Source organism: Cervus canadensis, chromosome 23 (genome assembly GCF_019320065.1).
Source record: "Cervus canadensis isolate Bull #8, Minnesota chromosome 23, ASM1932006v1, whole genome shotgun sequence".
In the NCBI taxonomy this organism is placed as follows: domain Eukaryota; kingdom Metazoa; phylum Chordata; class Mammalia; order Artiodactyla; family Cervidae; genus Cervus; species Cervus canadensis.
This window is the reverse complement of record NC_057408.1, coordinates 36,371,544-36,386,301: the sequence shown is the minus strand read 5'-3', so window position 1 is coordinate 36,386,301 and position 14,758 is coordinate 36,371,544. Positions and strand designations below refer to the sequence as shown.

Sequence of the window (14,758 nt, the reverse complement as noted above, 5' to 3'; positions counted from 1 at the left end):
ATGAAGACCCAGCCCAGCCAAAACAAACAATAAAAAAAAGAAATCTCAAGTATTAGACATTTTCATGTGGGCAAAGTATAATAATACTGTAACCCGTTCAGCTAGCTCTTCAGTTTCATTGAAAGTTGTATTTCAAAGGGAAAAGTAGGATTCCTGCTTTGATGCCAAAACTGCCATATGGCTTTTAACTTTTTATCTTTCAAGTTTTTACCTGGTCCTTGTGGGGTTTAAGAGAAATTAACTTTCAAGTCAACTTCACTTGATCCTTTACCCTTGGAAATACAAAGTTGGTAATACCAAGCTACATCATTTATGACTAAGTAAAGATTTTCCTTCTGTCTTTTGCCCTTAACCTCTGTTTATGGAGTGATGATTGTGTGCCCGTTCGAGTTGGCACTGAGGTGTAGAGCTGAGCGCGGCAGCCCCGTTTTCTCCTCCCAACCCCTTCCCCAAGACAAGAGTAGAGAGCAGCAGGAATTAATGCTCAGGTAACACCACCCAGCTTTTATTACATTATGTCATATTTGCTGCAGTTGAAAAAAAGATAAATTAGGTATTATAGGACTTCCCTGGTGGTACAGTGGATCAGAATCGCCTGCCAGTGCAGGGGCCCTGGGTTCGATTTCTGGCCTGAAAGGTTCCACATGCTGCAGAGCAGTTGAATCCGTGTGCCCCGACTACTGAGTCCGCGAGCCACAACTGAGCCCACGCGCTGGAGCCTCCAAAGTCCGTGCGCCTAGAGCTTGTGATGCACAGCCAGAGAAGCCTCCGCAGTGAGAGGCCCTCGCTCCCCTCCTCGCCACAACTAGAGACAGCCGCGAAGCAACGAAGACCCAGCACAGCCTAAAATCAATGATTAATTAAAGTAAGAGATAAATTAGATACAGATATTGGGGATCCCTGTGTAGTTTTTCCTGAACCCTTCCCCCTCCATCCTTCCCTTAAGGCTGAATTCAGTGTACATTATTCCCATGCAGTTTTTATCCTTTTATACTGTACATTTATGTAACCATAAACAAAATTGTTTTATACCTGTTAAAACGATATCAATATGCACTTGTGCTTGTACAACCTGCCTTTTTAGCTTAATACAATCAGCTCTATAGTACTGTGATAAATGTATAATACTTTCACACAAATAATAAACCATCTTTAAGAGCACTGTACCTTGAAAAGTACGGTAGTGCAACACAACGGCTGGCATACAGGGGCTGGCATTGAGTGAACAAGCAAGAAGAGTTACTGACTGGAGGAGGGAGAAGAGATGAGACATGGTAGAACTGAAGGGTTGTCAAAAGATGAAGGCCAGGCTGCAGTTTCACTCAACACCTGATGTTGATGGCAAAGGATTGGTTCTTTACTGGATTCAAGTCTATCTAAGCCTGTTGAAGAAATGATCCAGTGATGTCTGGGTAGCAGCTCTTCTTCTCTTGTCATAGATGACAAGGTAGCACTGGATTGCATTCTGAATGGCTGCTGCAGCCTTCGTGTGTCCTGGTCTACGTTCAGGTCCTGTGCCTGAAAAACCAACAGTACCTCCTCAGATAAAATCGTCTTGCCGTTTCCTGTGTCATGAATCTCTTCAGTTCTTCAGTTTCTCTTTCCTCTCTTCTCTCTTCGTCCTTTCTGTGGGCCTCCCAATTCTTCATTGGAGGTCTTCATTAGAAAGTGCCTCGCATCGCACACCAAGAAGTTGAGTGAAGTCGCCCTCTTAAATCTAGCTTGAAATAAAGACACTGTACCCCTGGACCCTACAGAGCTGTGAAGCACACAAAAGCATGACCGCCCATAGAGGATGCACACGGTGACAAACGTGTGCTAGACACGTGAACCAGCTTACATGGCTGGACATGGCGAACACTGCCTCGTGAAAGTGTGCAGTTTGTATTTTTATTTAGAGGACTTAGTGTAGTTTGTTTTTTTTCTTTAGATGGTGTCCTACAACAGCCAATGAGATTGTTGTCTGCCTCAATGGATAAAACCATGATTCTCTGGGCTCCAGATGAAGAGTCAGGAGTTTGGCTAGAACAGGTAAAATGTGAATATTTAAGGAACAGAAAAATGAGTTTATTAAGCAGTAAATCCCAAGTCTGTGTTCCCTTTTGTGTATGTTAAATAGGTAAGAACCTAATCTCTGGAATCAGTGGTTTCTGTTGTGAGAAATTGTTTATGACTTGTTTTCTGTGTATTGTTGAGTAGGTTCGAGTAGGAGAAGTAGGTGGCAATACCCTGGGATTTTATGATTGCCAGTTCAGTGAAGATGGCTCCATGATCATCGCTCATGCTTTCCACGGAGCATTGCACCTTTGGAAACAGAGTGCTACCAACCCAGTAAGGAAAATGCTTTTAAATCATTTCTGATCAAATAGAGTAAATCGTAAGTGAAACCTTGGGAAACAGTGATGTTTTACCTCTAACACTCTTCAGAAACATAGTAGAGGCATTTGAGTTCAGATGACGTCACTTTTTCTGTAGATGTTATTCTGTTGTTATACTAAGTAAGAAACTTATGCTTTTCTGAGAATAAAATTCAACTGTCTAGCATTGTTGCAATATTAAAATTTGCATGTAGTTAAATTTTCTACATAAGTGAAGTTTAAACTGCATAAATTTTAAGCTCTCCCTTAAGCTATATACATTTTGTGATGAGTTTTTCCTAAAATGTTTAATTTCTTTGTCTTCTGCAATATAACATAATTTGATGTTTTCCCTATTGGATAGCTAGGTGCTCCACTGATAATTTGTTGAGTTGTTGAATGACTGACTGACATAAGGGCATTTAGAAGGACCTGTTATTTTATGATGGAATATATTAATGCTCTCAGGGGCTCTTGATATGTGTAATTCTAAATGATCCTGCAAATATTGGGCTTTTCTAGATCTTTCTTACACTTTTTACTCTCTTGGAGAGGGATAATCTTCCTCTAGGTAAGTGTAATAGCTGCTATACAGTATTATTCCAATCTCTTGCTTCCTAATTTGCTTCCTACCTACTTCTCTGGATTTGGGGAAAGGGGATAACACGAACAGTGTTAGGAGCACGTGGATCTTGGCCCCAGAAATTATTAGCTATGTTTCTGAGGACATCACTGAACCTTTGTCTCCAATTCCTCATCTGTAAAATATGGACAGTAATAACACCTACTGAGAGGGATTTCGGAGTTTTGCCAAGAGAACACACTGCTCATAGCAAACACTCTCTTCCAACAACACAAGAGAAGACTCTACACATGGACATCACCAGATGGTCAATACTGAAATCAGATTGATTATATTCCTTGCAGCCAAAGGTGGAGAAGCTCTATACAGTCAGCAGAAACAGGACCGGGAGTGGACTGTGGCTCAGATCATGAACTCCTTATTGCCAAATTCAGACTTAAATTGAAGAAAGTAGGGAAAACAACTAGGCCATTCAGGTATGACCTAAATCAAATCCCTTATGATTATACAGTGGAAGTGACAAATAGATTCAAGGGATTAGATCTGATAGAGTGCCTGAAGAACTATGGATGGAGGTTTGTGACATTGTACAGGAGGCAGTGATCAAGACCATCCCCAAGAAAAAGAAATGCAAAAAGGCAAAATGGTTGTCTGAGGAGGCCTTACAAATAGCTGTGAAAAGAAGAGAAGTGAAAGACAAAGGAGAAAAGGAAAGATATACCCATCTGAATGCAGAGTTCCAAAGAATAGCCAGGAGAGATAAGAAAGCCTTCCTCAGTGATCAGTGCAAAGAAATAGAGGAAAACAATAGAATGGGAAAGACTAGAGATCTCTTCAAGGAAATTAGAGATACCAAGGGAACATTTCATGTGAAGATAGGCACAATAAAGGACAGAAATGGTATGGATGTAACAGAAGCAGAAGATACTAAGAAGAGGTGGCAAGAATACACAGAAGAACTATACAAAAAAGATCTTCACGACCCAGGTAATCACGATGGTATGATCACTCACCTAGAGTCAGACATCCTGGAATGTGAAGTTAAGTGGGCCTTAGGAAGCATCACTAAGAACCAAGCTAGTGGAGGTGATGGAATTCCAGTTGAGCTATTTCAAATCCTAAAAGATGATGCAGTGAAAGTGCTGCACTCAATATGCCAGCAAATTTGGAAAACTCAGCAGTGGCCATAGGACTGGAAAAGGTCAGTTTTCATTCCAAACCCAAAGAAAGGCAATCCCAAAGAATGCTCAAACCACCGCACAATTGCACTCATCTCATACACTAGTAAAGTAATGCTCAAAATTCTCCAAGCCAGGCTTCAACAGTACGTGAACCATGAACTTCCAGATGTTCAAGCTGGATTTAGAAAAGGCAGAGGAACCAGAGATCAAATTGCCAACATCCGTTGGATCATTGAAAAAGCAAGAGAGTTCCAGAAAAATATCTATTTCTTCTTTATTGACTATGCCAAAGCCTTTGTGTGCACCACAACAAACTGTGGAAAATTCTTAAAGAGATGGGAGTACCAGACCACCTGACCTGCCTCTTGAGAAATCTGTATGCAGGTCAGCAAGCAACAGTTAGAACTGGACATGGAACAACAGGCTCTTCCAAATCAGGAAAGGAGTACATCAAGGCTGTATATTGTTACCCTGCTTATTTAACTTGTATGCAGAGTACATCATGAGAAACGCTGGGCTGGATGAAGCACAAGCTGGAATCAAGATTACTGGGAGAAATATCACTTAACCTCAGATAGGCAGATGACACCACCCTTATGGCAGAAAGTGAAGAACTAAAGAGCCTCTTGATAAAAGTGAAAGAGAAGAGTGAAAAAGTTGGCTTAAAACTCAACATTCAGAAAAGTAAGATCATGGCATCTGGTCCCATCACTTCATGGCAAATAGATGGGGAAACAGTGACAGACTTTATTTTCTTGGGCTCCAAAATCACTGCAGATGGTGACTGCAGCCATGAAATTAAAAGACGCTTGCTTCTTGGAAGAAAAGTTATGACCAGCGTAGACAGCTTATTAAAAAGCAGACATTACTTTGCCAACAAAGGTCCCGTCTAGTCAAAGCTATGGTTTTTCCAGTAGTCATGTATGGATGTGAGAATTAGACTATAAAGAAAGCTGAGCGCCAAAGAATTGTTGCTTTTGAACTGTGGTGTTGGGGAAGACTCTTGAGAGTCCCTTGGACTGCAAGGAGATCCAACCAGTCCATCCTAAAGGAAATCAGTCCTGCATATTCATTGGAAACACTGATGCTGAAACTGAAACTCCAATACTTTGGCCTCCTGATGTGAAGAACTCATTCATTTGAAAAGACCCTGATGCTGGGAAAGATTGAAGGTGGGAGGAGAAGGGGACAACAGAAGATGAGATGGTTGGATGGCATCACCAACTCGAGGGACATGAGTTTGACTAAACTCCGGGAGTTGGCGATGGACAGGGAGGCCTGGCATGCTTCAGTCCATGGAGTCGAAAAGAGTCAGACACGACTGAACAACTGAACTGAACTGAACTGAGAGGGATTTTATGATGCTAAAATGAGGTAATACTTGTACAGTGTGAAAAGCAGGGCCTGACACATATTTGATACTATATATTTTAAATAGATGAAAGAAGTCAGAACATCGAGCAGAACTGAGTCAGCAGAGTCTGAATGTGCATCTAGTAACTTCCAAAGTAAAAATTTATGTATCCCGACTGGTGCAATTGATCAGTGTGTGATACTTCTTTAAGTACAGATTCATGAATTTGCTTGACCTTTAGTTTGTGAGCTTTGTAATAGTTGTGTCATATACAAGGATTTGAATTCTCAGTACATGCAGTGATTCACTTTTCTCCTTTGTATCTGCCATTTGGAGTTGACCTTTAAGATTGTTTTTACTATTAAATGAACCAGGGAATCATTATCTATGACACTTTCAAATAAAATTTTTTTAGGATAAATTTAATTTTGTTCTTAAGAACTTCTCTGAGCCATATTTTATCTGGTCTTAGAGGGCCTTCATTTGAAAAAGCATCAGATGAGTAGGGAGGAACTCTTCTACTCAAGCCAGAGGACAGAATTGCACTTACTTTTGCTTATAACTTGATTTCAAATTTATAATAGCGTTTACCAAATAGAGTAATTTTTTTAATAGACTGTATTTTTTAGAGAAATTTTAGATTTACAGAAAAGTTGAGCAGAAAATGGAGCTCCCACTTACCCCTGCCCCCCCAAGCATGCACAGCTGCCTCCACCCTCAGCATCCCACACATTTGTTACAATCAAGGGCAATTTCTAAAAACAGATGCTGCCCTTCAGAACTGTGTTGATAGTCAAAAGTGCTGTACTTTTTTCAAAATCTTTTGGGAACTCCCATTAGTGCTAACTTTAGAGTCAATTTTTATATCACAGAAGAAATTAATAGCATTTCTTTGTTCCAGCCTGTTTATGTTTTTGGCCAGAAAATAATATGGCTTAACCACATTCATCAGAGTTGGCTTTGAATGACCTTTTAGCTATTTATACAGATTTGATTTTTCTTTAAAGTTCAAGTTTTACACCACTTGAGTTGTTCCAAAAGATGCTTGGTGGACATTTTCTGTATTTCATTTCATTATTTGTTTACTGGTTACTGGTGCTGGCTCCCTCAGGAGGTAGACTAACTAGGTTTAATTTAACCTCTGTCCTCTACACCTGCGGCTTTCTACTTAACAGAGAGCTGGTCAGGCATACACTCAGAATCTACAGGCTCGTGTTACCCAGTACTCTTTATTATTTAGTTTGACAAATAAGTACTTGTGTATTATTGATACCTAGTATGTGCCAGTGTTGTGTAAATATAAATTCATCTGACTATCGTAATGACTGTAGGAGCTAGGTAGCTCTTTTTCAGAAGAGTTATTTGAGGCACAGAAAGATTGGGTTATGTCTGGGTTCCAGGAGGCATTCACAAATGACGAATGGAGGGGAGTTCCCCAAGGAAACTGCTTTGAAGGACCCAACACATATTTGAATGTTTAAGTTCAAATCTGTTTGACTGGAAAACAGATCCTGTTACTGTGAATTTCTATCTTTTTTACTTAACTGTTCACCTTGTTTGGGAGCCGCGGTCTTTTCCATATCAGACCTGAGGACTGAAGGCATTATCAGACTTAATTTTGAATGAAAATACATTGATTATTTTGATGTATCGTGAGCACTTTCGTTGCAGAAAGAGTGGACTCCAGAGATTGTTATTTCAGGACACTTTGATGGTGTCCAAGACCTAACGTGGGATCCAGAAGGAGAATTTATCATCACTGTTGGTACTGACCAGACAACTCGACTTTTTGCTCCTTGGAAGAGAAAAGATCAGTCACAGGTAAAATATCTTCCTTCTTGACGGATCCACTTGAACATCCCTGAGCTCTTGAAGAGAGGGGCAGCAACATTAGCCATTAGGGAAATGCAAATTAAAATGATGAATGTCACTGCACACCCTCCAGGATATCTGAGGTATAAAATACTGACAGTGGCAAGTGTAGTAGGTTGCAGAGAGACTGGAACTTTCATACATTGCCAATGGGAATGCAAAATGTTATAGTTACCCTGGAAAATACATTTCTTAAAAACTGAAGCACTCCAAAGAAGACGTACAGATGGCCAGTAGATGTGTGAACAGATGCTCAACACTAACCATCAGGGAAATGCAAATCAGAACCACAATGAGATACTCCCTTTCATCTCTCAGAGTGGCTGTCATCAAATATATAAACAGCTAATGGTGGCAAGGATGTGGAGAAAAGGAGCCCTCCTGCCTTGTTGGTAGGATCGTAAATTGGAGCAGTGCTATAGAAAATGGAGTGGAGTTTCCTCAAAAAATTAAAAATAGAGCTACCCCATGATCTAGGAGTTTCATTTCTGGGTATTTATTTAAAGAAAACAAAACACTAATTTGAAAAGACACATCTACCCCCATGTTTATTGAAGCATTGTTTACAATATTTACATGTATTTATTTAATGTAATTATTGTAAATATTTACAATAGCCAAGATATGGAAGCAGCTAAGTATCTACTGATAGATGAATAGATAAAGAACACATGGTATATATACAATGGAATATTAGCCATTAAAAAATGAAGTCTTAAATATGTATATAACTGAGTCACTTTCTGTACAGCAGACATTAACACAACCTTTTGAATCAGCTACACTTCAGTGAAATTAAAAAGTAAAAAACAATTTTAAAGAGGAAAATAAAGTCTTGCCATTTATAATAAAATAGATGAATCTAGAGGATACTATGCTAAGTGATACAAGTTAGATGGAGAAAGACAATCGGATGTATATGTGTAACCTAAAAAACAAATGAACAAACAAAGTGAAAACAAACTTATACAAAGAACAAATGAGTGTTTTCCAGAGGTGTGAAGCTGGGCGAAATAGGTGAAGGGATTAAAAGGCACAAACTTTCAGTTATAAATAAGCCACGGGGGTATGATATAGAGCATAAGGAATATGGTCAATAATGTTTTAATAACTTTGTGTAAGGACAGGTGGGTGGTTACTAGATTGATGATGGTGACTGTTTTGTAATGTATGTAAATGTTAAATCACTATGTTGTACACTGTGTTGAAACATAATATTACATATTTCAACTGTATTTCAGTAAAAAACCTAAGCATATGTATATTCTTTATAATTCAAACAATTAAAATGTTAGTTACCAAAATGTGTTTACTTTAGTTCCACAAAGTTCTCTTATACCTTGTAATTTTAGTTTTAATTCATTAGGAAACTCTGTCAGATCTGCAATAAAAGCTAATTTCTAATATCATATAGTGTCACTTAATAGTTGTTGAGCTCAGTTTTTGTTAAAGAAACTTTTCAGTCTTGCCCTAAGCTTTCAAAAACCACAATAAAACTTTACCACTGATAAATCATTGAACTGTGCTATACTACAAAGTATACTCAGTTTCTGATGAAAATTCATGAAACTGACTGTGGGTCAGACTGTGAGTGCTAATGAAATTGGCCATTGGCATTTCTGCTTTAGCAGCACTTTGGTAGATTAAAATTAATAGAGAACATTGGGAGCAGTACTATAGTCAAGCAAAAAAGGCAGATGATTTTGGAGTGGTTTTCTGTGACTCTTGGTAATTTGCTACCAATATGTCTCAGTTGTTGTTTACTCAAGATCCTTTAAAAAAAAAAAAAAAATCAGTTAATCAGACTTTATCCAAAATGTGAAATTCTGCCCTTTGAAAGACACTGTCAGGAAAATGAAAAGATGAGTCACAAGCTGGGAGAAAATATTTACAAAACACATATCTGATAAAGGATTTTTATCTAGAGTCTATAAAGAACTTTTTAGAACTCAGTAAAAATGAAAACAAACAATCCAGTAAAAAAAGGTGGGGGGATAGTAAATGGGGCAAAAGATATTTCTCTGAAGATGATATATTAATGAAAATAAGAACAGGAAAAGATTTCAGTACCATTAGCCATTAGGGAGTGCACATTAAAGCTACAGTGAGATCCCATTATACCGCTGTTAGAATGATTAATGTGGAAAGCTGACTTGCACAAGTGCTGATGAGGTGTGGGCAGCTGGATCTTTCTTACACTGCTGGTGGGATTGTAAAATGTATAGGCACTTTGGGAAATAATTTGACAGTTTATTAAAAGTTATACAGTCATCATTCAATTATCATACCCATAGGAAGTGTTTACTCAAGAGAAATAGATGCATATATTCATACAGAGACTTGTACATGAAAGTTTGTGACTGTTTTCTCAGTAAGACAGCTGGAAACAACCCAGATATCTGAGTAGGTGAATGGATCAACAATTTGTGGTATAGCCATACAAAAGGAATACTACTCAGCAAGAAAAAGTATTGAACTGTTGATGAACACAACAACATGGATGAATCTGCCCCATGGTCACATTTCCGTGGCATAATGAATGATTTTGTGTTTGATACTTTGCTTGTTGAAAAGAATTCAGTTTTTGAATTGTGTGATCATTTTTTTTTTTAATCTTTTTTGGCACCCAGGTGACTTGGCATGAAATTGCAAGGCCTCAGATACATGGATATGACCTTAAATGTTTGGCAATGATCAATAGGTTTCAGTTTGTGTCTGGAGCAGATGAAAAAGTTCTTCGAGTATTTTCTGCACCTCGGAATTTTGTGGAAAATTTTTGTGCCATTACGGGTCAGTCACTGAATCGTGTGCTTTGTAATGTGAGTATTCCCCTAAATGTTTTAAGTAGATCTTGCCACTTCATATAACATTTTAAAGAAGTTTTACCTAAGGCTGTAAATGGAGAATATGGGTAGAAAGGAAGTCAAATCATTTTATCATTGGCTTGATAATTTCTGCATATATTCTGCAATAATTTAAATATTAGTATAAGAAATTTTATAACAGATAAGCCCAAGACACTGTAAAGAATTAAAATATTAAGATACAAATACTATGTATGTTCACTGTGTTCGGTAACTGATAAAACACAATGGGTTATATTTTCAAGGAGATTATCATCTCGATGTAGATAAGGGGTAGTGGGTATGGAGCTAATGTACTTACAATTGTTAGATAAAACCAGTTAATTGCTGAATCTTGTGTTGGCTAAAGTAATAGTCATAGAGGGAAGTGTCACTGAGAAAATGGAGCTTCATTAGAATTTTGAAAGGGGTAAGTTTTATTAATGTTCATCTTTACCCTCTTTCTACAAAGGATTTGAGCACTTATAAAAAATATATAAAAATTATCAAGTAACCAGTTTTGAAGGAAGGGAAAGCAAGTAGCCAGGTAGTTGTGTTACACAGAAATGCATGTCATACAGTCCTTTGCAATCCTTAGAGCTGGGTCACAAATTTGCTTCTGAGCTTGAGAAGGGTAAGTACACTTTTAATAGGCAGAAGGAAGGAGAGAAAGAGAGCTGTGGAGTGGTCAGAGCTGCTTGAATGAAAAGTGTTATCAAGGGAAATGGAGAACTGGGGAAAGGTCTCAGAGTGGTACTGACGACGGGTCCTGAACAAAGGAAGTGATGAAATGTGCTTTGTGGGAAAGAGTGATGTGGGAGCAGGATACCTTTGAGCTCAAAGACTTTGAAGGCAGGGATGTTAGCACCAATCTGGGTGAGATTGGAGAAGAAAAGGAGAATTGTTTTAAAGGAAATGTGCAGCTGCGCTTCCTAGAGTGTATCATGGACACCTCTGGCCACAGGCTCTCTTGATTAGCTAAAGAAGAGGAAAGATTCTGTTACATAGTTTCTAATGCTAATGGACAGTAGAACAATATCAAAAGAGGGGCCTGGATTGTGGTCATTAGATGGAGCATGATGGTGGAGGGCTGGTTGGTTTGAGGATCTAACAATTCTAGGGATTGAAATGTGGTGGTGGGATTTCGTGAGAGGTTAGTCCCTGGTATATATTCAGTTCTGTGTCCCAAGATACAGAGATCCTATAGACTGGAAAGCCACTTGCTGCTTTTTAGATTTTTTTGCCATATTAAATATGTAGGAATGCCTCTTTTTTACACTTTTCCATGGTGTTTCATTTTCTTGGTTTCTAAAATAAAGCATCCAGGTAACCAGTGTTGGTGAGTTTAAATTCCCATTGCTCATGTTTGTGTTCAGTTCCAACCCCTGCACTAAAGTTTAGATTTTAAGAAATGCTGTTAGCTTACGGACATGTGCCAATTTTGATGGTTAGTGTTTGTTTCACTTGTAATAACTTAATTGATATGCAGCATATAAACATTATTGTCACTTTAAAGAGTAGTCTGTTATAAAGTTTTAAAATACGCAAAATTTTAGGTATGTTTAATGAAAATACTATGACTGTGGCTTCCTGGGAAACGTATGTTCGCATGAGCATCACCAGGGATGTACCCATGAGACTCTCTTGTAAATAAAGGTTCAAGCCTTCCATTTTCGGCCCACTCTTGGCTAGAAGCCATCACAGCGCTTTCCTTGTCAAACCCTGAAACCCGCTGAACTGCGAGGGTTCAGTGAGCTGGTGGATGAGAGGATACCCAGCTTTATGGGTTTGGTGGGGGCTGGGGCTGGGGCTAGCTGGGACCTGTCCGCTGGACTAGCATTTCATCTCTTGGTTCAGGAAATGGAAGTCTGGGCAGATGCCCTCAGTGTAAGTGGTCTTTACACCGCTTCTCAGCACTAATGAGCATAGCATTCCCCGCCCCCCCCCGCCCCCCGCACGGTGCCTGAAGTAACAGTATCTTTTAGCATTTAAGACGTGTCTCACACTTTTTATTCCAGCAAGATGGTGATCTTCCAGAAGGAGCTACCGTCCCTGCTTTGGGATTATCCAATAAAGCTGTCTTTCAGGGTAAGGCTGAGTTCATCTGAATTCGTCTCCAGAATTACTGAACCTATAATGGTACTTACCACCTAGTTACACACTTGTATAACATGTACTAGTGTTCGTTACAGGTGATTTCTCTCTTTATAAATCACAGTACAGGCATCTCTGCTCTCTGTCAGATATTTCATGGTAACTACTCTGTGTACCCTTGCATACCCTGAAATAGGTGCTGCTTTTACAAAGTGTATTTCATGGAGCACTTACAACCCCAGATACTAATGTGGGTTGCCTGAAAAATGTGTTCCATAGTTTATAAAAAGTTTGGGAAATAATCGGTCAAAGGAAAAGGGAGGAATTTTTGTGAGATTGACCACAGCACATATGGAAAATACCAGAGTAGTGGAAATACCCTTGGCTTTGCAATCACGTGAATACAGTTGAATTACCCTCTTTTGATGTGCCACCACTTTCTCACTGGTGGCCTTAACATTGGGATGTGTGTAGGAGACATAAAGATGGGACCATGTTCATGATGTTGATGCTTCTTTTAAACTAGGAGATATGGCTTCTCAGCCTTCTGATGAAGAGGAGCTGTTAAATAGTGCTGGTTTCGAGTATCACCAGGTGGCCTTCCAACCCTCCTTACTTACTGGTAAGAAAAGGCAAAAGTATGGTTTACTAGAATCATTAGTACACATAGTGTGGTATCTGTCACTGCTGACCTAAATACGTGCTTCAGAATTCACTTGCATGAAGATAGGAAAATTAACTGCAACACTGTAAATTTATTATAGAACCTCCCACTGAGGACCATCTGCTGCAAAATACTTTGTGGCCTGAAGTTCAAAAACTGTAAGTTAAACTACACTTAGCTGTTTGGTCTGATTCTATCCTAACTTGTGATATATCCCCCCCCAAAATTTGGTTTTCTCTTTTGCTTTCCTCTTAGCTACATTCCCCCACCCCCAGATCTAAAGATCTCTTGGTTGCCTTCATAAGGGGTGAGAATCAAGCTTTACTTAGGTTTTTATAATGCTGTGTATTATAGTTACTAGATTTATTGGTTTTGATTTTTTAAAGTAGAGAGGCATAGCACCATTTAAAATATGTATATGTATATATATATATATATATTTTTTTTTTTTTTCCCCTACAGTGGTTCCCTATCTGAACCTTTCTGTGGTTTGTTATTAATATTTATTGTACTGACTGGCTAGGGGTTGAAACTTGTATTTAATTTAGAAGTTTGAATAAGTTATATTATTGCTAGGAAGTTAGATTTTTCTCTACTCTCTGCTTTACAGAAATGTTTCTTAAAAGAACTGTGTGTTAGCTAGAGAGATTAATCTTTTCACATTAAAAAATTTTGCAGCATGAGAATAGATACATTTCATAATACAGGGTCATCCATTTTCTCTTTTTGAATTTTAGATATGGACATGGCTATGAAATATTTTGTGTTGCTTGTAGCAATTCAAAGACTCTGCTTGCCTCAGCTTGTAAGGTAGGGAATGTTACTTTTCTATTCTGCTTGGTCATAGGTTATTTAAATCAGGCTCCTGCAAGCTTAGTGATGCAGGCAGAATTCAACATGAAAGGCCACAGGTGCCTGATTTTTCTGAATCTTGCTTTCTCTGCCTCTTTTCCATCTGTCTCTGCAAAAGCTTGCAGTTGCCTTTTAAATCTGTCTCAGCTGCACATTTTTGTTTTTCAGTACTTGGCTTGAGCCGAGTATTCCCCTACTCAAAAGCTATTTAATCAAATATCTGAAAATTAGACCTAAAATGTGATAAAAATTTTTAGTAATGGGAGTCCTGGAGACACAGGGGAAGGCAAAACTCCATGTGCGTTCCATCTGCCCATTTCTCGGGGCCACTCCGGGTGCTGACCTAAGGGAGCCGAGTCCCTTGCCCCATGCCGTGGTGAGGCAGGGGGCAGCCCGCTCAGCGAGCCGCCAGCAGGGGGCTCTGCAGAATTGTACACTTGAGACACTGGCCTGAGAGAATGATCTTGAACTTGCTCTTCAGTATTTATATACTGTGGAGGATTATGTGAAGGATCTGAGACCCACATATTCCTCTGAATTTCCTCAAATTTGTCTACTTGTTTTAAACAAGAAAATACATTTATTTACTTGTTTTAAGCATGATGGTGAGAGCTGCCCACCTGGATGGCCACCTTTGGGTTTCTTTGTTTTTGGTTTTCTTTCTGTATGTTTGTTTTTTATCCGTGCTCTTGCTGTGGCTTCTTGCTGTTTGCCTGTGTTGAGTTGAGGGTCATCCTAAGAAACAGTGTCATGCTTTTTTTCCCCCACCCCTCTGTTTATTGTCCTCTTTGTGAGGGTGGTCCTGAGAATTCTTCTGTCTGTTAATAACAGGGGCCTTTGGGAGGAATAGGGAATAATAGCAATAACAGCTGTGCTTCTATTGAGCAAACTTTTTTGTGTCATAGAGCACTGTTAACCATATAATTATTTTCTCCTTTTCAAGTTGGCTCACTTGTAA

At 38.9% G+C, this 14,758-nt stretch overlaps 1 protein-coding gene across 1 annotated transcript in view; it reads left to right on the top strand.

Moving 5' to 3' along the window:
• Positions 1 to 14,758, top strand: part of ELP2 (elongator acetyltransferase complex subunit 2) — a 51,252-nt gene that overhangs the window by 19,682 nt on the left and 16,812 nt on the right. The window contains exons 10-17 of the mRNA XM_043443760.1: positions 1,931 to 2,031; positions 2,200 to 2,331; positions 7,147 to 7,296; positions 9,978 to 10,166; positions 12,209 to 12,278; positions 12,811 to 12,906; positions 13,049 to 13,106; positions 13,686 to 13,758. Coding sequence (XP_043299695.1) covers positions 1,931 to 2,031; positions 2,200 to 2,331; positions 7,147 to 7,296; positions 9,978 to 10,166; positions 12,209 to 12,278; positions 12,811 to 12,906; positions 13,049 to 13,106; positions 13,686 to 13,758 — 869 coding nt within the window. The remainder of the gene's footprint in view (positions 1 to 1,930; positions 2,032 to 2,199; positions 2,332 to 7,146; positions 7,297 to 9,977; positions 10,167 to 12,208; positions 12,279 to 12,810; positions 12,907 to 13,048; positions 13,107 to 13,685; positions 13,759 to 14,758) is intronic.